Source organism: Canis lupus, chromosome 5, assembly GCF_048164855.1.
Source record: "Canis lupus baileyi chromosome 5, mCanLup2.hap1, whole genome shotgun sequence".
Lineage (NCBI taxonomy): Eukaryota > Metazoa > Chordata > Mammalia > Carnivora > Canidae > Canis > Canis lupus.
Window position 1 is genome coordinate 25,662,948 of NC_132842.1, and position 21,871 is coordinate 25,684,818.

The 21,871-nt window shown below is 49.8% G+C and overlaps 1 protein-coding gene across 20 annotated transcripts in view; it reads right to left on the reverse strand.

Annotated features, from left to right (window-relative positions):
• CELF2 (CUGBP Elav-like family member 2) overlaps positions 1 to 21,871 on the reverse strand; it is an 815,242-nt gene that overhangs the window by 47,508 nt on the left and 745,863 nt on the right. For 19 of the 20 annotated variants that reach the window (XM_072825857.1, XM_072825847.1, XM_072825851.1 and 16 more), the window contains 3 exons: positions 17,648 to 17,727; positions 13,242 to 13,400; positions 9,592 to 9,655 (listed from right to left, as the gene is read on the reverse strand). In XM_072825857.1, coding sequence (XP_072681958.1) covers positions 9,592 to 9,655; positions 13,242 to 13,400; positions 17,648 to 17,727 — 303 coding nt within the window. The remainder of the gene's footprint in view (positions 1 to 9,591; positions 9,656 to 13,241; positions 13,401 to 17,647; positions 17,728 to 21,871) is intronic. The other variant, XM_072825867.1, reaches the window with a different exon arrangement.

The window sequence follows — 21,871 nt, forward strand, 5'->3', positions numbered from 1 at the left end:
CCTTGAGGCAAAGGGGCCGCCTGGGCTCAGCATGAGCCCAACATACTTCACGTCACACCTGTGTGGGCGACAGGGCCAGGCTCTGAGTGATGCTGGGGGGACTGAGGCACATTCCTTCGGACCCACGTGCCAATTGGCCCTCTTGTGACTAACGTCCCTCGAATTCTTTGGTGGCATGAACCACATAAGCAGACCGCGTTGCCCACACTCAGCTGTGCTGATGAGGGGGTGGCTTTGCACTGAGAGGCAGGCCCCCAGTGTGTGCCTGGCACCCATTAGCGGGCAGCTGGGCCACCCTCCTGGTTGGGGGTCCGGGGTCCTCCAGGACATCTCCCCCGAGCTGCCCGCAGGGGGGGAACCCCAGAGCTGGAAGGAACTCAGCCCACTCGCTGGGGTCGGAGACTCAGGTCCTGGGCGGAGGCCTGAGACCCTCGCGTCCGGGGCAGCGCTCCTGCCACATGTCACAGCTGCGCTCTGAGGAGGCTGAGTTTGTGTCCAACACGCACGCCGGTGCAGCGTCATCTGTAGGGTCTCCAGCCTCGCAGTTCGGGGCCACGGCAGTCACCACGTCTTCCCTTGACCTTACGGTGTGCGTATCTCTTACCCTCAGAGCTAGACACCAAGCTCTCCGGGGACTAAGACTTTGTCTGACCTTCCTGTCCACCTACACGGACAGACACACGCACCAGAGCCGCACACGGCAGGCGATGGGTGACCTACGCAGGACGGATGGACGGGGCGTCAAACAGTAAGAAGCCTTCACGAGCTGCACTAAAGAGCACCACCCGCTGCTTGTCCTTCAGTGTTTGTGGCAGCTTTACGTACGGCCTGTTTCCCTCGATGCTCGTTAATCTGTCCTACAAATGTTTATTAGAACCGCGCGTGGTCCTCATCTCACCGCTGGCACGGCCGGAGCCCAGCTGGCAGCGCGCGGGTTTTCTACTCCGCTGTCCTCTGCCTGCAATCCCGGAGCTGCGGCCGGCTGTGTCGCCCTCAGTGTCCCCTCTAGCCCTTCTTCCCACGCGTCTCCCCCCAAGGATCTGCTGTCCTCTTCCTCCTTTCCCTGCCTCCAGCCAGGAGGGCCAGGCGGCGGGACCGCGGCTCTGGGGTGCCACAGTGGGTGGGGGGCCAACTGTGTTTGACGACCACACGGCAAGGAGAGCAGCAGTATGGGCCCAAGGAATCAGAGAGCAGGAGCGGAAAGGAGAGGCCGCTGTGATGGCCAGCCCCGGAGGGCCTTGGGGGGAAAGGGGGAGGGAGGTGAAGAGACGCAGTGGGCAGGAGGGCCCACGTGGGTCTGCCTTGCTCATCCATCTGTCCACCCACCCATCCATCCATCTCTCCATTCATTCATTCAGCCATCCATCCATCTGTCCGTCCGTCCATCCATCCATCTCTCCATTCATTCATCCATCCATCCATCCATCCTTCCATCTCTCTATTCATCCATCCATCCATCCATCCATCCATCTTTCCATTCATTCATTCATCCATCCATCCATCCATCCTCCATCCATCCATCCCTCATTCGTTCATTCGGCCATCCATCCACCCACCCACCCACCCAACCACGTGTCCATCTGTTCAGCAGCTACCAAGGGCCGCTGAAGGCCAGCCCCGGGACACCCGATTAAGGATTAAGTGGAAAACAAGACTCCGTCCACTCCAAGAAAGTTGCTGTATATGGGAGCACAGAGAAGCCAGGGACCGGAGGGTAATCCTGCTTCATCTGTTTCTGGAAATAGGCCCAGTCTCGGAAGATCATTCTCACTCGTGGAGGGGAGACACGCACAGGAAAGCACGTGAAGGAGGCAGGGGCTCCCCAGCAGAGGATCTCGCTCTCCGTTCTAGAACTCTCAGGCCGCATGCGGCTCCTGGGAGGATCCCTTCTCCACCCCCCCCAAACCAGTGCTCAGCGCCCCCAGGTGGTGGGGAGATGGGCAGTGGAGAGCAGCTACCAGCCTGCCTTGTCTGCGCTCCCCTCTTCTGGGGGCACAGGCATCCCTCCCTGTCCTGGGCTGTGTGCAGGCCCCCCTCTGCCTGCAGCAAGAGCCCCTATTTCCCAGAGTCGGCGGTGGGCTGGTGGAGGGCAGGCCATGGCCTGAGTCCCGGCTCCACCCCACCTCCCGAGCACCCGTCCCCGCCCACGTGCTTCGGATTCCCGGGATGCACAGTGGCAGCAAGACACATGGTCCTCTTGACGCCTCGGGACACGCAAAGCTCAAGGAAGACCACGGGGCGCCAAGGTAGCCGAAACAGGGTGACAGGCAGCCCCCCTCCGGTGACGTGGCCTCCCCGGTGATGACAGGGGCCAGGCATGGTTCTCGGGCTCTACATGGGCTCTAGCTCAGTGTACGTAAAACCCCGCGTGACCAAGTCATTGCTGACACCCACACAATACAGGCGGGGAGAGCCAAGGCCCCAAGAGGGTCAAGCCCAGGGAAGGGGGGCCCCGACTTCTCCCAGTGAGCCCGGCCTCCCCTGCGGCCTCGACCTCCCCGCCTGCTCCTTCCGTCCTGCTTGCACCTGCAGTTCTTGCCTCCCCCTCCTCGTGCTGCTTGCTCTCAGCTGGCCCCACTGCACTCTGCCCCTTGAGGTTTAGGGGGAAAGGGGGGTTGGCAAGGGAGAAGGGGGTGGGTCTCGGGGTTTCCAAAGGAGACATTTGCCTGCAGGGCGGGGGCGCTTCCAGCAACAGGCTCGCATGCAGGGAGGCTGCACGGGGTGACGGCTGGGCTGGCGTGATGGAGGGACACCCCGGGTCCGACGGGCAGCCTCCTCCGCACTCCCCGCTGGGCCCGGGAGCAAGGCCCTGCGCATGGTCCCCGCTGGGAGTCACCCAGGAACTGTGTCGCACCCGTGCACTGCCTCTTGTTCCCTAATCCACACCATCGATCCTTGACTCGCCTAACATGATTGCCTCTTCCAGTCATTACCGGGACCCCCGGCAGCTTGGATGGCTGGTCTCGGTGTCCTTGGGGAGCACGTGGGCTGTGACCTCTTTCTAGTTAGTCCCAAGCATGTTGCACGGCTGGGTCCCTCCTGCACGTTCCTCACCTCAACTCAGGTCGCCCACCAATAGGATGCGGGGGTGGGGGAGCTGGGAATGCCCCGAAACTGCATAAAAGTGCATGTGTGGCATGTGCGCCTCGTTTCTGCGGACAGATCCTGGAGGTGACGAACCCCCAACCCACTGAGAGGTGAGAGGCCTGCGCTCGGGCAGCGGCTGGGATCAGGGGGTCGTGGGGGGTCAGAGAAAACTGGGGCTTGGATCCGACTGTGCAGAGGAGGGAAACCGAGGACAGACCAGCTCTAGCTCCTGTTCTGAACCCCAGGGGCACTCTCACTGAGGCGGCACCGAGCAGCCCCCTCTGCGGGTCTCGAGCTGTGGCCTGGCCGCAAGGCAACAGGCACCTGCTCCTCGCTGTGTGGCCTCCCGTCCAGCCCGAGGGGGGCCCAAGCCTCGTCCCGCAGTGTCCCTCAGGAAGACAGCCTCCCATGAGTGGCGAGGGCCTGCTGGGTGCTGCTGGCACAGCCCCGGGTCGCAGGGCCCGTCCTGGGGTACACTGGGTGCCCGAGCACTTCCCCCAGGGCCCGGGATTTGGAGCCTTCCCTGCCACCAGCCCACCAGCCCGGGGTGGCTGCGTGGCTCCTGGGCCCCCACCTGGACTCCCGCCTCCAAGGGGCCCAGCCTGCCCCGGCCGCCCTGGGTCTCCCGGGCTCTGCGCCTTCCCATTTCTGTTCTCTCCTATTGTTTCTTGTGTTTTGGGATGCACGAGCCACCCTGTTCCCTCCATGGAGCCACCCAGAGAGGGCCCGGACGGGGCGGTCTCACCAGGGAGTGGCCGCGAGCTCTGTGGTCTCCAGAGAAAAGTGACCCCTTTTAACCTCAGCTCGCACTCTGCTCCCAAGGGGCACCACGCAAACCAGGGGCAACAATCTGGGTGACTAGAAATCCAAAACAGTTCAATACATTTTATGAAATCCCACAGCTTGCCAAGACCAAGATGGTTAAAAAAAAAAAAAAGAAAAAAGAAAAATTGGGGAATATGGGCATTCAAGTTTTCATTCATGACTTGGGAAAAGAAGAATCCTTCTCCAAACGAAGAAATGATACACAAAACAGATGTGCAATATGCCTACTTGAAATTTAAGATTTAAAAAAATTATTTATAAGGAGAAGGGCATGAAAATTTAATTTAATGTTCACCTTAGGTAATTTTGTGTCTTATTGTTCATAGCAATTACCATAAATCTGCATATCAATAAGCGAGAACAGATGTCAGTTGTTACAAGTGCTTGCCAATCAGGTCTGTTAAAAAGTGACAGATGGGTGGTTATGGAATGTTCTCATAAGGCCTATTAGCACATTCTCAGGAAGCGTCTGCAGCGAGAGGGTGGGCGGCTCCGCTCCAGGAAGGCCCGTGATCTTCGAGGATCCAGGGCGCACCTCACCACTGAGGTGCCTCCAGCGCGGAGACCATCCACCCTCCTGTGCACTGGCCTCCGCAGCCCCCTGCCCTCCTGAGCACTGGCTTCTGCAACCCCCCGCCCTCCTGAGCACTGGCTTCCGCAACCCCCTGCCCTCCTGAGCACTGGCTTCCGCAACCCCCCTGCCCTCCTGTGCACCGGCTTCCGCAACCCCCCCCCCCCCCCCCCCCCGCCCTCCTGTGCACCGGCTTCCGCAACCCCCTGCCCTCCTGAGCACTGGCTTCCGCACCCCCGCCCCCGCCCTCCTGTGCACTGGCTTCCGCAACCCCCCTGCCCTCCCGAGCACTGGCTTCCACAACCCCCCTGCCCTCCCGTGCACTGGCTTCCACAACCCCCTGCCCTCCCGTGCACTGGCTTCCACAACCCCCTGCCCTCCTGTGCACTGGCTTCTGCAACCCCCCTGCCCTCCCGTGCACTGGCTTCTGCAAACGTCTCCTCTCTTTTCCATTTGTCGCCAACATTCCAGGACAACCTTCTCTGAGACAGGATCACAAACTGATGGGAGGGGAGCGGTTTTGTTGTTTTAAGCAAATATTTGTGCTGTATGGTTTCACTGTTACTTTTAAAACCCAGGCCAGATATTCTGGAAGAGAATTACCACCAGCTTCGCTGAATATGCAAAGCGCAGCAGTTTTGTCTCATCTGTCAACTGATAAACTCTTTTTTTGGTCACAGCTCCGTAAATCAACAGATAAACCCTTCTTCCTTGCAGCTCTGGAAAGTCTTTAACGTCTTTCATGACACTTCCTAGTGCTGGGGGCGGGGGGGGGGAACAATACAAAAACAACTGCCCCCACAAAACCCAGCCCACTCAATACAGGTGACATGCCTTCCAGAATGAAGGGAGGCAGCTTTTCTGTCTCCGAATTGCCTCTTTCTGCCCAGTTCTGGAGTGCTCTCTGCATAACTGATGTATGGCTCGGATTGGTTACTTGGCCCGTGAAGCCTTTGCAGAAGGAAGCCCCTGCAGCCGTGTTTAGGGGAACATATCTGCATTTGCTGAGACACGGGGCACCGTTTTACAGGCTTCGGGGCAGCCGGAGCTCAGGGGTCGGATGTGTCTGAAATTTGGACCTGCCGCTTACTGAAGCAGGGACTTGGGGCAAGTCTGCAAATGAGCCTCCAGTCCTGGGCTGCTGCACCTGTTAAGGGGGGTGCTAGAGCCTGCGCTGTCTGGGAACGCCACATCTCAGACCAACTGTGCATCTTCGGCCTGTCTGCTGCTGTGGCCTTCACAGTCATCATTTAACATGTTTCTCCTTCAGTTTCTCAACAGCAAGAGCGTAACGAAGTGCAGGTTTTGTCCCTGGCAACGCTGGGAGGATAAACTGCATGATTATTTCAAGGAGCTGCTGTGAAAAACAAAATTGTGAAACACGACCGACCCCGGTTTATCTAACTGATACTCTTTTGAGAGGATCTCTGTTATAAAGAAATTAATGACCGACAAGTCACTTTTCCCAATTTCTTCTTCTTCAGGGGGGAAAAAAAAAATCCAGGCTCTTAGCCCGAGTTTCGGAGATTTCAGAAATTCATGGGACAAATCTCATAGTTGAGTGAGAAATGGACACGTTTTTCTTCGAGGGTTTAAGAGGGAAAATAAAATCAATCAGCTTTAAGGATGCACAGAAAGTATCCGTGAAAGCATTGAGCTGCTACAGATTTGACCCCGATCTATAGCTTCTGCTCTTAAATTCCATATTCAGTGGAGGTTTCCTTCCACAAGATCACGAAACACATGTGAAGCTATTTTTAGTTCCAAAGGAAAATGGTGAATTATTTTGGGGAAACAAGGATAGTTGACGTTTCATTCCATTCTATTGAGACGAATACTTAGTGACATGTCATCGAAAATTTCTTTCTCTTTTTTGGCTTTATTTGCTACTCACACGGAACGTGTTTTACTCATTCAAATGAGACGTTTTAGACATTAGTGATGAACTTCAATCTCCTGAAGGATGGACTATTACGCCTGGAGAGTTGTTCACAAAAAATTATGGCTGGTTTCTGAAATGATGATTCTCTCTCTTTGGTGATTGTGTTCCACGCCGGACCGCTTGAACCTTACAAGTGGAGTTTTAGTATATGGCGCCGTAAAACATACAGACTGCATTGAAATCGCGTAGGTGCCCACTGGAACTGTGCCACCCTCTCAACCCCTTGGCAAGCATTTTAGCCTCAGGTGGGATTTGGGATAAGTGGCCTCTTAGATTTCTTCGTATCACTCCTACCGGATGTTGTGTGCCTTGCACTTGGTCATGTGTTTGATATTGTACCAACTGTTGCCAAATCCTTGACAACTCGACCGTGAAGACACTGTCATTATTTGCTTGGCTCAGATGTAAGGCTAACGTCGAATTTCTCCATTGAAAAAAACAGGGCGTTTAACTTAAAGTCCCCTGGAAGTGTATCCAAAATATCCATTTGTGTTTGCTGACTTATAAATGCATTCACCCATCCACTCAAAAGGAGTCAGTAGCCCCGCTCAGCGGAGCCAGGCTGAGTTCCTCAGCCCAGGCCATGCCCTCTTGGGGCCTTGATGGCTTAGGAGTGTTTGGGGAGGTGGGGGAGGAAAGGAAGGAAGGAAGGGCTTCAGGGTACCGCGCCTATATGTGGGGAGTCAGGGAAACCTCCTTTAATTATTATTTATTTTGAGAAAGAAGGAGAGAGAGGTGGGGGGTGGGGTGGGTAGGCAGAGGGTGAGAGAGAACCTCAAGCAGACTCTGTACTGAGCACAGAGCCCAGCACGGGGCTTGATCTCACGACCCTGAGGTCATGACTTGAGCTGAAATCAAGAAGAATGAGACACTCAACCGACCGAGCCACCCAGATGCCCCCAGGGAAACCTCCTTTAGACAGGCAATTCTATTACCAGTCCACCAGTAGTTCACTTTAGAATACTGGTCCAGATAACTGGCAAAGGCAAGAGTCAGTCCTACTTCAGGAGAAGACAAAAGAGCAAGAGGCCACATAGCTTGATTTTACCGGGGGTGGGGGGGGGGGGTGGGGGGTGGGGAATACACTGCAAACCACGGTGCTTCAAGTGCTCAGGAAGATGAAACCTGATTATCCCTATGAGTGAAGAAGCCACCTTTCTGGAAACTGCCAAGCAGACGGAACCCTGACATCTGCATCCTTGATACTCTCAATGTGCAAGGTGATGGTGGATAATGGACCACTCAGCATTTGATTTCACAGCCTGTGCCGACTTAGCATGCTGAATTTTATATGTTGAAGGTTCCAGAAAGGGGTATTTTGGAAGGCCCAGGGCACTTACAGAATGCCTTTAAATTAGCCATCTGCTCCGTGCACCTTCTATGGTGACTCCTGGATACCCTTAGTTTTTAAATGAGCACGCAGAGCGTGTAAGTGCTAGCATCCTGACCTACAGCTGGCGGGGCACAGCACACACCGTCTAATGGAAAATGACAGGGCGCTCTGTCCACCCGGGAAGACGCGCTTGGCAGTAGCCTCAGGACCCAGTGACCTTCTCTGCATAATTCAACTGCAGGAGTGGGAGAGCCGGGGGCTTCCTCTAAGGAAAGACCCTAATTTTGGATCCGGGTGGGTCCAGGCCATTAGAAGGAAAAATACATCTTGCATTGGCTGAAGGTATGACAAATCTTGGCATTTATTTTAGAGCTTGCAATCTGGAGGTTTTTCTCTTGAAGACACAGAAAACTCCCTGCATATTTTACTTAGGTCTCTCCCACTCCCTTCACAGACCTCAAAATTAACCCTTCAGTGTGATTCTCAGCTCCCAGGGCAGCTTCTCAAACTGTATTCATAGAGATACTCCTGAAAGATTTAACCACTTAACCATTTGAACATAAGTATCTTTCCCCCCTTGTAAACCAAAAGCAGTATTGCAATAAAACAAGCTGGCAGTGCCAGGAGATTTGAGATAAAGCCCAATGAATAATCCTGCAGGGTTTTTTTTTGATTTTTTGTTTTGTTTTTGGTTTATACTATAGGCCAATACATCCCATCAGACAACAGGTTCCCATTAGCCTGTGGGGCCGCAGGAGAAGGCTGGGCTGAGGATCCCAGAACACACGGGAGGAGAAAGTCCTTCCAGAGCCATTCAAAGTGACACAAACGAACAAACAAAACCAAGGATAGTTATTTGGTGGGGGTGGGGAGAAAGAGACATGAAAAAAAAAAAGAGTTTTCGTAGTAACAGAAAATGAAAGCTGGCTTTTACTCTGTACATTCCGGTTTCATTTCATGGAGTCCGGGTGTCCTTCATTAAAAACAAATGGTGCTTGATTCTCACGCGCCAAAAATCTGTTCCCCTTGCTTTGTCTCCCTCATCTTTCTGGAATCGAACAAGGGAAGAGCTTTCTCGCCGTTCCTCACGGCAGGTTGGTGGCACCTGTGTTCTGATTTATTGCGTGGGCCGCCTTCCCTGGCCCGTGTAAGTTAGGATACGAGCCTGGAAGGTGACACAGCAGGAGTGACCTCTCACTAATCACTGCACCTCAGTTACTCCTGACACAGCTCATTATAAAAAGAAATCCTTTATGAGCCAGCTTTCAAATCCAGCCCCACTTTGATTTTCGCGAGAACAAAGATTATACTTCCACATAAAAGCTTCTGATGCACGATTCCGTCAACCGGGGTACGAAAGTAAAAAAAAAAAAAAAAAAAAAAAGTGCACCCTGTTAATTGTCTGTGGTTGTCAAGGGACCGCAAACTGTATCAAAGATGGGCCTGCAATCTTGGCTTTCATTATGGAGGTCAGAATATTTATTGACTGCTTCTTATTAAAATTTGAGAAGGCCGTCAATCATTTTGGCTGGCCCAGATAGAGGAATCTGGTTGGAAATTCCCCAGCAATCAATCCCATTAAAAAAACAAAAACAGAAACAGCCAACAACTCTGGAGCACACTCCGGAGGGCTCCCCAGCCCCTCTGGCTCCCACCGCTGGGGGCCCCGGCGCCCAGCAGCGGGCTCCAGATGGGACCCCCGAGTCCGAAAGCGAGCAGGCCTGCTAACTGCCCTCTGCTCTTGCCCCTGCTTGTGCTCTTGGCCCTCCGAGCCACCCCGTCCACATTCAGACGACAGCATGGTCCAAAGCAAAGGCACGTGTCGGGACTTACCGGCCATCTGCTGAATGCCACTGAACGCACCCAGGTTGCTGGAGGAGGTGGCCTGCTGCAGAAGCTGTAAGGGAGGGAGAAGCAGACGGTCAGAGCCGAGCCGAGAGGGGACGCAGCAGCCTCCGGAGCAGAGGGGGCCTGGCCCTGTACATTTACAGGGTCGCTTGCTGCCTCCTACTCCTGGCCCGAAGGGTCCCCGAGACGGGGCTGTAAACCCATATGCACGTCTCATCTCTATTAATAAACCCAGACGCCGGGGAAACTCAGTAAGGCTGCTGCCTTCAAACCATCAACTCAGTCCCCTGAACGACCAGGTGTTGCATCGGCTGAAACCAACGCGCGCCCGGTGGCCTAGTGGTTACAGCTCGGCTCTGTCCAGCCAGGCCCAGCCCCGGGGTCCTGGCTCGGCCGCCCTCGTCCTCCACGGGAAGCAGGGATTCACGGGCTCCTGGGCCACAGGACGTTGTCACGACAGCTACGCTCGGAAACGCGCCTATGCACCGCCGCCCAGGGCCACCTGTGACCACAGGCCCGAGACAGCGGTCGCCCATCTGACGCTGGTCTTCACCTACTATTTGTCAAAACCGAGAAGTACCCGGTGTGATGTCCTGTGACACCGTGCGTTACAGACGCAGTCGGCATCTTTCCAAAAGCAAGTTAACACCCGTCTCTGCATTTTTCCCTGGTGCTCTCGAGGACACAGCTCGCCCCCCCACCAAATCAGTGGGTGCCCCAGAAGGTAAAAAGGCATGTGGCTCCTGTCCTAACGTGCCCCTTGGTTTGGCCAGTTCAGCGGAATTAGAGGTTAACCCAGATTCACTGAAATTCTCTTTTTGACGACATAGAGCAGTATGGACACGGTTTGTATGTAGCAGCCAGCACCCAGCTGTCTCCTGCACACGGATGTACACGGATACCAGAGAGCACACACTCCCCAAATTTATTGAGAAGTGTCAGGCTACTGTGCGCTCAGGAGGGACGAGACAAATTCATGATTTTAAAAATAGCTTTCTGAATTTATTTGGAGCGCCGCAGAATCACATAAAGCTCCTCTGTTCCTTGGGTAAGGGTAGGTTTTTTGTTTTTGTTTTTTTTTTGTCCCCCCCGCCCCCAGTTCAATACCAAGCAAAGTCTACAAGTGGAGAAGACTCAAAAATGGGCCTCTAGCCACTGACTTAAAAGCGCCAAGTGGAATGGACTATTAGTGGCCGAGTCTCCGTTACAAGGCTATTTTGGGGATTAACAGTGACAGGTACCAGAAGGATGTCTGTGATGTTTGCTCACCCGTCCCAACTCGCTGGAATGTACTGCCTAGGGATGACCCACAGACTGAGACACACACACACACACACACACACACACACACACACACACAAAGTGAGGAGGAGGAAGGGGCTGGGGATTAAGCATGTTGATCGAGAGAAATTCCTTATTTTGGTTTGATTTCTTGGGTGTCCCATTCTCTCAGGGTTGTAAGCCCTTACCTCCCTTTCCTATTAGGTATGTTTAGAAATGAAAGGAAGTACAATTAAAGGAGTTTTGAAGCGATCATGAGGAGCTAGTAATACCTACTGGGGCAGGTGGGAACACCTGGGGTAACCAGAGTCAGAATCCACCCCTCGACACACAAGTAGGGAAAGCCCTAAAGCCCAAGGGCTCTTCAAAGAAATGCACTTCCCACTGAAAGAGGCAGAACGAATGTGGCTGAGAAAGAACGGAACCCAACGGGAGGCGCAAACGTAGCTAAGATCGTACAAAAATATGTTTCTATAAAGGAGGTGGAAGTTAATTCTTTTTCAGGGTCCAGAAATAATTTGCAGATGCGGTCAAAGAAGCGTGTGCCAGAGATTTTTCAGTGCCGTGGGGCCCAGGAGGTGGGCCAGAAGACTGGGGACAGGCACAGGTGTCTTGGTTTTTAGAAACGATGGAGCAGGAAGCTGGATTCTTAGAAATTATGAGAAGGCGAGCGTGACATCCATCTCTGATCCCAGTCTGGTTCCATAAGGGAACAGATGGGCTGTGAACCGCCGAAAGGGACACGTTTGGGGCAAGACGAACTACTTTTACGCTCGACTCCCTGCTTGTTTCATCACCTTTTAGCCTGGGAGACCAGGACAGCGCTACGGCAAGGCACATCGAGATTTTCAGCAAGACAGCTGATGACATCTCTCAGGGCGTCTTTGTGGATGTGACCGAGCAAGGGCCAGCAGGCGGCGGGAAAGCCACTCAGGGCTTCTAACGCCTCCTTCGTCAGGCAAACAGGTATCGCTGCTCTTCCCACCGGGCCCCCCAGAGCCACAGCCGCACCCAGCACCCTCAGAGCTGCGGGCCCAGGATGGGCCCCCCGGGGGTGGGGATCCCACCCGGCCGCCGGCAGCGCCGCCCCGGTGAAGCTGGGGGACCTCCCTGGGCCTCCTTCCTCGCCGTCAAGACCAGAGGGAGGCGGTCGTGCAGAACCGCGCAGGCGCCCCACAAAGTGAGGTTAATGGATCCTGCAGTCCCGAGAGGCACAGTTCAATACAAGGTCAGTGACAGAATTAGGACGGAACACGCAGGCGCACATGCATGCGCACCCGCACATGCACACCCACATGTGCACAGCCACACATGCACACCTGCATGTGCATACCTGCACAAGCACACCCGCATGTGCACATCTGCATGTACACAGCCACACATGCACACCTACAAGTGCACACCCGCATGTGCACACCTACACGTGCACACCTGCGTGTGTACAGCCGCACATGCATACCTACACGTGCATGCTAATACGTGCATACCTGCGTGTGTACAGCCACACATGCACACTCACACGTGCACACCTGTGTACAGCCACACACGCACACCTACACGTGCACAGTCACATGTGCACACCTGTGTGTGTACAGCCACACACGCACCCCTACACGTGCACGCTCACACATGCACACCTGCACGCACATGCACACCTCCACACACATGCATGCCTGGAGAGGCTCCCAATATTAAACTGTATTAATTGATGTGAAGTCCGGCCTGTAAGTGGCAGGGCGGAAAGACAGAGGCAGAGCATCACGGTTCCCAGTGGTTCCCGGAAAAATCAGTAAGAACCAGCCCAGCGTGGTGGGTACAGGGGCCCCCCGCAGGCTGCGTGAGGTCCTGGGAGGGGTCCCCGCTCTGCACCCTCTTTACAGGTTCCTTGGGGAACTGTCTTAAATCCCCCCGTGGACGGAGACGGCACCGCACAAGGAAGATTGAAGCTTAAGACAAGGAAACGGAAGGGACGGCTTGCCCGAACCGGGTTCTCTGCCCTGACGGAGGCTCTAACGTCCTGGCTCCGAACAGATGGAGAAACGTGTGATCTCGTCATCGCAGGTGCACGGGGAAGGCCGCGGTCACCGAATGGGGTGCCCCCGGGGTAGCGCTGGGGCCTGACAGGCCCGTGCCCCTCCACCACGGGCAGGATCTCTGGATGCCTCCAGAGCAAGGCCTAGGAGCCCGGCCTACACCAGCGCAAGCGAAGGGAGCCGTGCCCCGGGGCCGCCACGGAAGCTCGGAGCAACACGTGCATGGGCGCTCATCTCCCTCCGGTCCCGAGGTACAGCCTGCCCCCAAGGGGATGCCCTCCCCCCAGCACCGCCGCGTCCCCAGGAGGGCCCCCCACTCACCGCCAGGTACTGTGGGGTGAGGCCGCCCAGACCCGTCAGGTTCCCCCAGGTGGCAGTGTTGAGCTGTTGCATCTGCTGTGCCAGCTGCTGCTGGAGGCGCCTTTGCTCCTTGTCCTTCTGGGTGTCCGCGAACTTGACTACGATGGGCGAGGAGCAGCCCTGTGGTCAGACACAGCGGAAAGTGAAGAGGGGGTTACCGCCTGGCTGAATGGGCGCATGACACCCCGCACTGGCTCTAGCTCGCTCCACTAGCTCGAGCACAAGGAACCATCTGGATTTTTTTTTTTTTTAATCAATGGTTTGATATTGCTTCTTCTTCTCTCATCAGTACCATCAACAGAAAACTCCAGACACTGCCAACTGGTTTCTCTGGGGCTCTGGTGGTGGGCGAAGCCATTTGCTTTCTTGCTCTGAGCATTAAAACTGCCTCTCCTCCTCTCTTCGCGGGTCTTCCTCCGACCTTGCCAGGACCTCCTCAGAGACAAGAGACCTTACGCATGTTCTTTAATTAAGCTTCACGGTTCGCTTGTCTGTGAGACAGACTTGTCTGTGTGTCTGCCTGTTTCCGTGGGAGCAGGGGCCCCAGGAGGAGAGGCGCTGCAAGGGGAAGGAGAACAGCCCTCATTCGTGTATTTTATCTTTTCCACTCTTTCCGATTTTCCGTGATGCATTTTTTTTTTTTTTTTGGTGCCCTGGAAGGCAGGAGGCCTCCCGACCCAGCACCAGCAACAACAGCGAGCAGTGGGCTGGCGTGCGGGGTGAGGATGCTGCGGGCAGGGCAGGGGTGGGGGCCCCAGGCTCAGCCCAAGGGGACTGCCCACGTTTGCAGAGAGGACCCTCGCTCTCTTTCTTCTTCTCTAACGCACCTACTCTATCCCCACCCCGGGGCCCGGGGCCCGGGGCTCCTGCGCACCACCAGTCTTGGAAGCCTATTCCACGGAAACGAGGCCTGCATCTGCAATGGCTGGAGGCATCTACTTGGCTTCCTTTGTCAACGGGGCTCACCATTCGGGGGGTTCCTTTGCAGTTTTCGTTTCCATGAGAAGGCAACGAGTAGGGGCAGTGAGTGGGTGCATGGCCAAGGGTCATGTGATAGGGCGGATTCATGTCTGAGATGGATAAAATCATTGGGATAAGAATAAGGGCCTGTGCCACCTCCAGCAGGAAGACTGCCTTCCTTCCCAGAGCCCCTCTGGAACATTCCATACTTGGTAAACCCTCGGCGGAGACACGAGCTCCTCCCTCCCTCCACCCCTCTCTCCCCCTCTCACTAAGGCTTGCCTACCCATCTCATCACCATTAAAGCTACTAAATTTTGCTGAGGTACAAGGAAGTTCTTCTACCCATGTGATTTAAAAAAAAAAAACCCCAAAACTTTTAAGGAAGCTTAGCATGATAATAGACCTCTCTCTCTCTCTCTTCTCAGAAATTTTATATTCCTACTTAAAGGAGCTCTCTCTCTCTTTCCCTTCCCTTTGGGTCATCTTGCTTTCTCTTAAAAACAAACCTGTGTGTGTTTTGTTTCTTATCACCTCAGGTAGTTACTGGGGATGTAGCTGTGAATATGTGAGGCTATGGTGTATGTTATGACCAAAAAAAAAAAAAAAAAAAAGTGAGAAAAATGAGGTAGATGTTTGTTTGAACTTCCAGCATATCGGTCTTCAGCTCTGGTAGCCACGGCCACGGGACACAACGTTAAATGTCAGTCAACCGCATGTAAATAATATTTCCACCATTAAAAAAAAAATTCTATACTTCATTTTTCTTCTTCTGCTCCAGAGTTCAGCCCTTCGTTGCTTTAAAGAGAGCAAAATACTCCGAAGATGGAAATGATACAGAGGGAAGGTTGCATATGCAAAGGGTTGTTATCGTTGTTTCAAATTTGTTCCATAACAAATCATAGCATCTCCTCCTAACGGTACGTTTACTGTTTGTTTTCTTCCTTAAATACCAAAAAAAAAAAACATAAAACAATGACCAAAAAAAGATACCGAAGCAAAAAATTAGGCCCCAAAATAACTTGTTCAAACCATAAAAAAGGAAAAACAGAGTGGGCACAGATTAGAAGGAAAATGGAAAAATAGAAGGTATGATATAAAAATTCATTATTTTTAAGGAAATGTTCTTTTAAACTTTAACGTTCAAGTCATTTGGAATTCAAATTCCTTAGATAATACATCTTGGTTAAAGATGTGAGCCAGAGTCCTGAAAATAACAAAATTAGTTAAAAAAAAAAAAAAAACCAGCAAACTTTAGTTGTACAACTGTAATGTGACGGGCATGATATACAGTCTTCCATTTAAATGTATTTTTTAAAATTCAACAAGAAATTTAAGTGTCTGAGGGCCCCTCTGTCCTCATGAGCATGGGTGTCCAGATTTCAAAACAAGTGCACCAGATTTGACTTTTTAATAATAGAGATATCAATACCAAAGGATTAAGGATTTCTTAAGAATGAATATGCCCCATTCTCTATAGCGGATTCTTTTTCATCCTGAGCCTATTCTTCTTTGGTTCTGGTTCATACCCAGGTCTGCACTATGTTCCCGAGCTCTCTCCCCGTAGGAACACAGGAGAACACAGACCAGCATCCTCTGCGGCTTTACTCAGGGGGTCCCTGATGAAGGAATGGGAGTTAGAGCTGAAAGAATTTAGGTTAAAAAAAAATCATCTAAGGTACAAATCACTAAATCACAGGAAATAAAAAATGATTAAGAATGAAACATGTGTATGGAGGATAATAAATACAGGTGAAAACTTGTTTTCTTCCCTAACAGTACTTTCATTTTTTTTTTTTTAAATCTCCACACTGAAAGGCAGCTGGGAATCAGACTGATCCCCGATAGTGGAGCAGCCGGAGAGAAGGCAGGGGACACACAGAGCATCAACGTGTGACTGCATGTTGTACAAGACTGGATCCCTAGGTATTTCAATTCCTGCTAATTATCTCCTATCGTGGCCGCTTTCCACCTGAGCTTGCCTTCAGGTAGGGGGGTGTGAGTGTCTTAAAAATGCATTGCACTGAAAGGAAAACACAGTGATTATATAAGATATGTTAGGAATATCAAAGTCAAAATGAAGCTCGAAAAAGACAATTAGGCTTTGCAATGCTGATATCAAAACTCAGAAAAGTACAGTAAACACTTAATGACAAGGCCATGCACACTCCTTGCCCCCTTGTCCGCCCACCTTCCGGGTCACTGTAAAAAAAAAAAAAAAGTCGCCCACAGAACATGACGCGGAATGATCACTTAGCTCCCAGCGTGCTTTGGGAGATGCAGCATTGCAAAAAAACAAACAAACAAATGAAAAAAAAAAATCACCCTCCACCTCCCACCTCGCTCAAAAAAAAAAAAAAAAAAAAGAGGTAAAAAAGCGCAAACAATCCATAAAGAAATTTTTGCACATTAAATAAAATTGAGAATATTTTGCTTTTCGGAAGATGAAAACGTAACTTCAGGTAACACCACAGGGCCACTTTCCAGAAAAGATCACCCATACACAGAGGTACAGTATACAGAGTACAGCAGAACATGCACTCCCAAATGGATCTATCAGACAATACAGAGTAAGTAACAGCATATCACTCTTGGAATGCTTTTGTGCAAAATTCTGAAAGGCCAGACCCAAATCACAGACTAGAAGTACAGAGCCATCTATCTACACATGTGGGCGAACACCCACCAGCGTATAGATCTTCCCCCAAAGCCACTATCTCTCATTTAGGAGACCAAATTTGAGCCTTTATGTTTCTTTTATTGGGAGGTTTTTTTTTTTTTTAAATGTAAAAAGATGAATCTGGTTTTTCCAGAGATTTTCATGCGTTGTAACGTTTTCACGGGTTAAACAATGTAGGAGAAGTATTAATTTTCTCCCGACATTCTTGATGCAAAAGCACAATTTTGTTTGGACTAAAGAGAACTTGACCTCACATTTAAGAAAAAAAAAAAGGAAAAGGAAAAAGGGGGGGGGGGGGGAAGAACCCTGTGATTGGCACAGGGCAGGCCGCAATTTGGAGCGAGGGCTGTTAAGGCTGACTCCATACCAACCCTGGACCAGGAACGGACTGGATCCTTTAGAGGTCGAGAATGGGTCTTGGTTTAAATTGCACCGTGACGCTACGTTGCAGGGCCTGGGCCACTACAATAAAAGGCTCAAAAAATAATGTACAGCAAGTGGAAGGTTTTACTAAATGCATTTCAAGTCATTAGGGGAAAAATTCAGAGAGAGAGAGAGAGAGTGAGAGAGTGAGAGAGAGAGAGAGAGGATGAATATGAATGAATGGAAGAGATGGTGAAAGTGTCAATCTGTGATTGTCATGTAAACAATCCGCACAGGAGAGAGCGGCTTTACCATTCCCCATCATTTGCACAAAGAAAACAAAGAAAGGGCAGATGATACAGTACCTCCATGGTCTGAGACTGATGCATGGCTTTGATTGCATTCTGTGCCATTGCCCTTGTAGAAAATGTGACAAACGCACAGCCTGTGGGAAACAAGGGGACAGGGAGCAGGAAAGACAAAAAACAACAAGACAAAAGGGTTGGACGCTTGTTAAACCAACACAGTCTACGAGAACTGCCACAGGACGACACCGTTCTCAGTAGTACATAAAAATCAACAACTTCTCTCTCGGTTTTTATCTTAGTTTGCTTTTTATTCACAGTGCTGACTTGCTAATCTGACCAAAGCAGAAAGATTTATTTATTGACTGGTTTATTTATTTATTTATTTTTTTAAATGGAGACGAGGGGAAAGTAGTTGGGCACTTTTTTTTTTTTTTTTTAAGCCACAGGGAAGGGGAGGGTGCTTTGAAATTAGCAAGATCTTTTTCTTGCATTTTCTAAAATAAAAAGTTGTAATTTTACATTTTCTCCTTGGCTGATTATCTTGACTTGTAGGGCATCCACTCCACACATTCGAGGCTTTGGATTTCAAATTTTCGAGTTGATTTCTAAGCAGCAGATAATGCAATCCTCACACCGGAGGGCGAATTAGCAAATAAATTCCAAAGGCTCGAAATGTCAGCAAATAAATATCTCTGGTCTCTTCTGGGCCGTTAAAACATATATATGCATACGTATACACTGATGCGATTCCAATGCAAAGAAATATACCACATCCTGCAGGAACTATTTGGTTGTTATTAATCACGCACAAGAACAAATGCTCTATCACTCTGAGAATATTCAATAGTGCTTATCAGGTAAAACTTTAGAAAATCTGCATTAGATTTCTTAGCCGTCTGAAATCTCTATGACTTTTCAGAGTTGTGATTTCGGATATGCATCAGAGATCTGACCTAAAGTCTAACATACACAAGACAATGTACAGTTCTCTGAATGTTTCCTGTGAGACCCATTGAACTTTCCACGGCTCTTTATTTCTCGTGCGGTAAAATAAGCAGCGTCTACAGTGCCTGCTTCTGTTCCTTGAGGCAGTACTGGCCACCGTACAGGTCACTGCTCCAACTACATGGCTCATTGCCCTTTTCACTAATAAAAACACTGCCTTCAGAAATTTACATTTTATTCATCATGCACCCTTGGGCTTCTTAGAGAAAAGGACTGTGAAATTAATGCAGATTCAGGCTGATTTTATAATAATACCACGGCACACTAAAAGCTTAGCTAAAGCAATGCAGACTTATTTCACTTATGATCTCTAATGACTTTAAAAGTGCATTGATTTTCAGCTTCTTTAGCTTTGCACAGTTTGAACTTAGGTATCAGAGAATAATTTAGTGTTCCACTCAATTTCTTCAAAACATTATTATTATTACTACTTAAAAGATTTCCAAATGAAGCAGATCTAAACACTGAGAGGCAGAAGCCTGTTGTCCTCTCAGAGTGAACGCATGGAAGTGGAATTCTGGTATCCACAGTGCGAGATTATTGCCCCTGTGGCCAGTAAGCCAAACAGAATGTTCTACATCCGGGGGGGGAAAAAAAAAGAAAGAAAGAAAAAGAAAGAAAGAAAAAAAAAAACAACAACCCAGCAGATTGTTTGGTTTCTGTAAATCAATTTGTGAGTCATAAAGTATATTTTCTTCGTTTGCTCTGCATGTGTACCTGGTGAGATTATCAAGTCAATACTGTATTAGCACCTTTTAATCAAACAGCAATAAGAGAAAGTAGCACCTGCCCATTACCCCCAAAGCACAAAAACATCCAGTCATGAGAATAAGTCAATGCATTTTTTTTTTTTGCATCATGCTGTAATTTTTAATACAACAAAACTCTCAGTAGGTGGGAGAGTCATCCCTCATTCACCTCCCGGCTGAGCTGGCCTTACAAAGCCTGAAGTCTAGCTTGCTATGAATGCCGAGATGTTTCATATACTTCTCTGACATTATAGCAGCTAGCGGAGCTTACTATTTAAACACACTTGTCTGTACCTCCACTGGCTGTAGCTTCTGTCATCAGTGAAAGCGATCTGGAGCCTTCTCTGAGGCATCTAGAAGATGTGTGTAATAGTGTGAAACAGATGACAGTACATCTACTGGCTTCCATATTGCGACTCAGTGCTACAATTAGAGAGCCCCAAAGTCACCATCCGTCTCAAAATGGTGCCCCTTCAAAAACACTGTGGTTATCACCGACATGATCAGCGGAGGAAGTAGCACTAAGATTTCTCTTCTTGCATTTCTTGAGACTGCAATGGAATTATCTGCTTTTGCAAATAATCTGATGGAGATCTATTTGACATCATGTGAAGCCTGGCCTAACTCTGCTTTTAATACCCGAAACTGTTTCATTCACTTTATTTGCTCTAATTATCCAGGAACATGTGCCAAACAGTTTTCCAAATGGAGGTTAAGAATGCATTAAAAAAAAAAAAACACATGTAAAATGTCAACAGAAATCAATAAGGCATAGTTTATGCATTTATGACAATTTCAGAACAAGCAGAACTTTTTGAGTAACTTAGTGAGAAAGATACAGCAATTAGCAGGTCTCAGAAGTATTAGCAACAGAACAATAAAATTTCATCTCTATAAACTCGAACCATTGCTCTTTCCTCTCTGAAACCTGCAATTAAAAGCTCGACTGATGCTTCTAATTATACAACCGTTACTGCATCCAAAAAAAATGATCTGACAAATCTGATGACTCCTTTAACCTTTTTACTCTATTGGCAGTGGTGCAGTAAGAGGGAACCTGTCTCCTTAGGGGCTCTGTCAAGTTCGGGGCTATGTGCTGTGTTCAATTACTTAAGAACGAAAATTACTGCCATTTGTAAAGTGAGAGCACACATTGAAGACCTCCCTCTCTACGCCAGAACTTCTGGATGAAGTTCTGCAACTTCAGAACCAAATGGAAGCTTGTTAACCTTTGTAATTTCTGCTCTAGTCCTATGGCTAGGTTTTAATTTTCTTTCCCACGGCACTGAAAACATGGTTGGTGGCTTCAGGATTAGGCCTCAAAATGCTTTTCAGTAATAGAGGGTCACATAAGCTTCTTCCACCAAGACTGGCTTCCAGCTTCTTCTACAAGCCAAGGAACTGACTTTCCATTGGGCAAAAATAACTTAGGTCAATTGGCCCTTCCTACTAAAAATGAGCTTCTGGGTGCAGTGGGGTCCACTGGTTCTTGACAGGGTGACTGCTCTGACGGCCTTGTAGGGCCAGCCCTCCTCTATTCTAGATTATTGGATGTACTGTCTCAGGAGTCAGTTCTCTGACTACTGATTAAAACGTGGGAGAAACCAGAATGGGGGGAAAAAGATGACATGTACCAAGAAATGAAGCTTTTCTTCTTCTTCTTCTTTTTTTTGGTTAGTTAAGATAGCCTGTATCTTATTGTCTTGAAACCTCTCTAAATACATAATAGCTGAAAAAAAAATTAAGAAAAAATTCATCCTTGACTGTGGCCACCCTGTATTTTACCTTACAATTACTTATTGTCTCTACTTTCAGAATGTCAGAGATGGCTCACAGAAATGAAAGGGGCTGCACTCCTCCCGGTTTGGTGGGGTTGCCTTCTTGCTGCTAAAACAGATAAATGATTGACTGGGGAAAGGTTTCTCCAAGTAATTTCCTCCTACAGACGGGATCTAAGGAACGCACGTGGCCCTGTCACAGAGAAGATTCTGGAACACATCTATTACGCTTGTCATCTCAACTGAAAAGCTATCTTCACTCAGGTGTTCTACTTATTTTCTCAGTTGCAAGAGAATTTTGAGAGAACTAGATGAATTCTTGGTCTGCACCAGAGAGAGAGAGAGAGAGAGAGAGAGAGAGAGAGAGAGAGAGAAGAAAGAAAGGAAGGAGCACAGGCACTTTCAAAAGCATGTACAATGTCAGGGCCTCTTGCTTTTATGCTTCTTCTTTGAAAGAGAAGCAGCAGTCTGCTATATTTCAACTGAGGGAAGCGTACTTAAAATAACTTGTGTGGCACGAAGCAGCTTTTGGCCTATGGAAAACTTGTTTATAACTTCCCATTCGGCCAAAGAGAGTTCTTAATGCAGCCGATTTTCCTCCCTGTATCTTTTTAGTGGAGGCAGAGTGTATTAAACATATGCTCTCCATAGAACACGAGAGCGTCACAACTAGTACTGGGGTACACCACCCCCAGGGGTGGCTTCGTTTCTCTAGAACTGGTGTGGAGGGATTGCTCCTTAATGGCACC